At 50.3% G+C, this 5,000-nt stretch overlaps 2 protein-coding genes across 7 annotated transcripts in view; both read left to right on the top strand.

Annotated features, from left to right (window-relative positions):
* LOC143110149 (SAM and SH3 domain-containing protein 1-like) overlaps positions 1-5,000 on the top strand; it is a 179,170-nt gene that overhangs the window by 161,967 nt on the left and 12,203 nt on the right. For 5 of the 6 annotated variants that reach the window (XM_076273004.1, XM_076273002.1, XM_076273007.1 and 2 more), the window contains 4 exons: positions 876-1,008; positions 1,465-1,958; positions 4,492-4,566; positions 4,956-5,000. The exon at positions 4,956-5,000 is cut by the window's right edge and continues 96 nt beyond it. In XM_076273004.1, coding sequence (XP_076129119.1) covers positions 876-1,008; positions 1,465-1,958; positions 4,492-4,566; positions 4,956-5,000 — 747 coding nt within the window. The remainder of the gene's footprint in view (positions 1-875; positions 1,009-1,464; positions 1,959-4,491; positions 4,567-4,955) is intronic. The other variant, XM_076273003.1, reaches the window with a different exon arrangement.
* Positions 1,965-2,989, top strand: LOC143110227 (uncharacterized; the record flags this gene model as incomplete). The annotated part of the gene is made up of 1 exon (XM_076273116.1): positions 1,965-2,989. A coding segment is annotated over one exon (666 nt), but the record flags the coding sequence as incomplete, so codon positions are not given.

The raw sequence follows: 5,000 nt of genomic DNA, 5'->3' as shown, positions 1-5,000 counted from the left end.
AGAAAGAGCCTGTTTGTATGAGGGCATCGATTTCTCCAAAAGTTCCCAAACTCAGCATTTCCATGGTAACCGGATAGTTTCACTTCAATCATACCATGTCTGTCTGTGTTGATGTCAGTGAAGTCATGTGTTTAATCCCCATTTTCCCTCTCACTCTTTACTCTCTCTCTCTCTCTCTCTCTCTCTCTCTCTCTCTCTCTCTCCACTCTCTCTCTCTTTCTCTTTCTCTTTCGCTCTCTGATTATAAGGTTAAGCAGGTGTGTTAGGGCAGGCATAAGCACCCATTGTACATCTCACTAACTATGACAACCCATTCTAAACCTACACCCCATAATACTCAGTCCGTCACCATAACCCATCCGTGTGCTGCCGCATATCACTGGTGTTTTGCCAGTCTGTTGATGTGTGCATGCTTTTGGTTGTGTTATCCAAAGTCATGATATATGACCTATGTTTTGCTGACGTGTTCATTTGGCTGCTTGTCCGTCTGTCAGTCTCTATCTTGCTCTTGTCTTCTTGTCTTCCCCCATCCCTTCTTCCCCCTACACTTTCTCTTCTCTTTTCCTCCCTCCCTTTTCTTCACCCTCCCCCCCCTCTCTCTCTCTCTCTCTCTCTCTCTCTATTCCCCCCTCCTCTCTCTCTCTCTCTCTCTCTCTCTTTCTCTCTCTCTCTCTCTCTATTCCCCCCTCCTCTCTCTCTCTCTCTCTATTCCCCCCTCCTCTCTCTCTCTCTCTATTCCCCCCTCCTCTCTCTCTCTCTCTCTCTCTCTCTCTCTCTCTCTCTCTCTCTCTCTCTCTCTCTCTCTATCCTCCCCGCTCTCTCTCTATCCCTCGCTCTGTCTCACCTGGGCTGTGTTATTGCTGTGTGTCCTGTAGTCTCGAGAGCACTCCGACGATGAGCAAGAGGACTCGCTCAAGTTCAAGCGTCTGCACAAGCTGGTCAACTCCACGCGCCGCGTTCGAAAGAAACTCATCAAGGTGGACGACGGCAAGAGACACGCCTCTGACGGTACACTGACTGGACATCAAGCTACTACTTACCTTTATCTGAAAAAATACTTTATCTTCATCTGAAAAAAAATATTTATATGTATCTTCTTCAGCACATTGTCTGTCACTCCCAGAGCTCATTACTCAGTTTATCAGACAAAAATGAATTTATCCACTCATGTAGTATCTGTTTTTTGTTTTTTTACGACCTGTAACTGAGTGATTTGTCTGACAGCATAAGACTTTTCACTTCATTCTCATTTAAGACATTAGAACTCCATGCATCACTAACTGCGGTATTCATTAAATTTGCTCTGCGGAGATGGTTTGGGGTTTAGCATTACATTTAATGTCAACCATAGAGATAGATAGACCCTAGAGCTTGAGGGGTTGGTCTTGATGTATCTTTAATGGATTAAATGAATTGATGGGCCTTAATGTACTGGCTTCATTTGTCCCTTTGTGCTTCCTGTAGACTCCCTGAGCCTGGAGGCGTCCCCGACGTGTGAGGACATCTCAGCGCTGTACGCGGGCGTCCACAAGAGGCCGCCGGTGCTGGACGGCGACTCGTCACTGTCCTCGCTGACCCAGGAGCAGCTTTCGCTGGACGGCGACTCGGACAGCCTGGCCACCTCACAGTCATCCAGCAGCCTGGACCACTGGGGCACGGGCGCCGGACGCAAACTGGTCAAGACTTACAGCGGGCCCGGCAGCAGCGGAGCTTCCAGACCTCACGCAGCGGTCAACGCCGTCGCTGTGTCCGTACACCCCCACGGGCTCATCCGACCACCGCGCAAGCACAGTGAAAGTGGACGCGGAGGAGAAGGAGGGAGTTCTTCGTCCTTCTCGGAGCTGGACGGAAGCGTGTTGACCGACGGAGATCTGCAGCAGCATCCTGGCGGTGGCGTCTCTCGCTCGGCGACCGAAGGCGAGATGAAGCGTGCACTGGGCGCGCTCACGGCACACGGGGTGAGTAGCCGCTCGCCACACGGCCTCTACGGCCTCACCCGTCCCCGAAGGGCTTCGCCGCGGCGACAGCTGGTCGCCCCCGACAACGGTAGCAACAGGAAGCCCGTGTCCACGTGGCAGCAGTGCCGTCCCGATCCCAACTACGCCTACTCCACCAAGCACCTCCTCTACCACCAGCGCTCCAAAACTGCCCCGTCCCCCTGCCCCTCTCCGTCCCACTCCCCCTCGCCCCCGCCGGCCCGAGCGTCCACCTCGCCTCGCTCTCGCTCAGCCCAGCACCAGGCGTTGTCGTCGTCGTCGTCTGGCCGCGAGCTTCGGGTCGGCCCGCTGGGCTGGCGGCTGCGGGGTCGCAGCGCGGTCAGCGAGCTCAACATCACCTACGTGGTGGAGCGCAGCCTCCACGGGCACCTGAGCTGGACGCAGCTGGTGCGTCCGGTGGCCCTGAGCAACGCCGAGCGACGCTGCCTGCTGCTGGAGGAGGACGAGGGCGGCTGGAGCTCCGCCTCCTCCACCGCGGTGGCCGCCACAGCCGCAGACAGGAAGTTGTACGAGGCGGACAGGAAGTGGGGCGCCAGCGTGGACCGCTGCACGCGGCGGGTGCTGCTGCGCTTCCAGCAGAAGTCTGTGAGTCCGCCAGAGCCGGAGCGCTCGGCGCTCATCGTCGGCCTCTAGTGGCCTGGAGGAGAGGTTCAGGCACTGATGCAAAGCTGCAGAACACCTAGCAGAACTAACCGCTGTCCAGCTAACCCCTAATTCCCCCTGTCCTGTCTCACCCTGTCTCTGAACATGGCATGAGTAACATGCGATTGTTTACCACTAACAAATAATTGTTGACAAACGACAAACAATCGTTTATGACACACCCTTGCTGATACGACAGAGAGATGAATCCCATCCCTGTTGGCACTCTGTTTCTGTCTACCTTTCCTTTCACTATCTCTTGTCTGTTTGTCTTTCTGTCTCTCTTCTGTTCTGCAGAACCTTTCTACCCCTTCATCTGTCTCTGTTCTTCCCTCATCCCTCTTTTCTTTCCCTCCGTCTCTGCTTTCAGTCTCTCCCTCCCTCCCTCCCTTCTTCTTTTACTAACAGAGCTAAACCGACCCAACCCAACCCTGTCAGATAACGTACTAGAATGTGTTCTAATATTCTAGAGTGTGTTCTGCAGCTTTGCCCACTGCTGGTTCCTCTGCCTTTCCACCATTCTTTTTTTTTCCGAAGCTCTCAGTGATATAGTGATTTTAAGAGTTTTTCATTTTATTTTTTTTTGGCTTTTTTGTCCTGAAGTGCAAGTTCCATTGGTTTGGTCTGTATTTTAAATTGCAGCTGGCATGAAGAAATGTAGTTTGAAATTATTTTGATCAGTCTCTTTTTTATCATTTTATTGATGCCGTTCCTGTAGCAGAGTACCTCATGCATGATCACCCTGTCTCGCTCTTCCCCATCCACACAGACAGTCACACAAACACATGCACACACACACACACACACACACACACACACACACACACACACACACACACACACATTTTGGTGTTGGCCTGCCACAGGCCTGTTTTTGGTCAATGCGTGGGCTTGAACCAGAAGCCGCAGCAAATTGGCGTTAGGCAAAAATGCTCCGAAGTAGTCAAAAGCCAAGACCTTAACAACAAACTCAACAATAATCATCCATAGCTCCTTATTCCCAAGCGCTCAAACCCAAACCCGACTTGCCAGACGCCTTGACCCGCTATGGGCCGTCTCTGGGCCCACAGGCCTGTACTGGACATAGACTCTGACCTCAGGCTCTGTTCAGTCATCTGGAGCAGTGAGAGGATGTGTGTGTGTGTGTGTGTGTGTGTGTGTGTGTGTGTGTGTGTGTGTGAGAGAGAGAGAGAGAGAGACAGACAGACAGAGAGAGAGAGAGAGAGGGAGAACGTCCATGCAGACAGACACACACAGACACACACCAGAGCTTTGCGGGACTTTCCCCTTAATTCTCCCAGCACGTCATCTCTTTGGCCCTCTCCAGAGACACAGATATAAATACACTGTGCCCTCCGGCAGGACTGCTGTACACACACACACACACACTCTCTTTCTCTTGCTCTCTCTCACACACACACATACACACACTCACATATATAAACACACAAACCCAGATCCTCTCTCTTACAGTTCACACAAATATACGCATATTCACACATACATACACACATAGGCACTGATTTACAAAGTAAAGACAAAATAAAATCCATGTTTTTAGACAGTTATACAGCCCATCAACAACTTTGCATGGATCATTTGTGATATAATCCTTAGTGAAGAAGCTAGTACATCATTTCATTCAGTCAAAACACTTGTGAGTGAGTTGCTGTATTGTCTTGGTTATTGCTTTATTATTATGCACAATTTATGAGTTTTTGATGTATTATCATTTTGCAACCGCCTGTGCTCCCCGGTTCCGTAACATGAACACCAAATGAGTCATTTGTGAATTTCGATCGCAGTAGATCTGATGTTTATGTCCTGACTGATGGCATGGGTTGTCTTGCAGAGAACGTGTAGTTTCGGAGGATTCGACCTGTCCAACCGATCTCTGCACGTGGTTGGAACTGCCAGTGAATCAAACGTGAGTTCCAACCACACCACCTCCATTATCTGGCGTTTTTCCAGCAGAAGTGCCTATGGAATGCTTCTGCCTTAATTCTAGTAGTGGTTCAGATTTGACATATCAACTCCAACACTCAAAGTTTTGAGAAAGAGATCCTAAATTCTAAATTCTAAAGAGGTCTTAGAAGATCCTGTCTTGAGAAAGAGATCCTACATTTTGGAGGTCTTAGTGTTAAATTCCATGAAGCCAAAGTTCATTTCCTGAAGTTTTGCAGGTTGATCTGGTGGATTGATCTTATTTTCCCGAAGGATTTAAATAATCATCCTTTCCTCTCCCCATCTCTCGCTCTCTCTCTCTCTCTCCCTCTCTCTCTCTCTCTCCCTCCCTCTCCCCTCTCCCCTTTTTAGATTAAGGATGATGCGGTGTATCGTGAGGTCATCAAGTCCCCGAGC

Source organism: Alosa pseudoharengus, unplaced genomic scaffold (assembly GCF_046254945.1).
Source record: "Alosa pseudoharengus isolate Yale_2024_CS ecotype anadromous, Long Island Sound unplaced genomic scaffold, YU_APseudo_1.1 YU_APseudo_1.1_scf_7, whole genome shotgun sequence".
NCBI classification, from domain to species: Eukaryota; Metazoa; Chordata; class Actinopteri; order Clupeiformes; family Clupeidae; genus Alosa; species Alosa pseudoharengus.
Note: the sequence above shows the minus strand (reverse complement) of the source record. Positions and strands in the feature narration are given on the sequence as shown.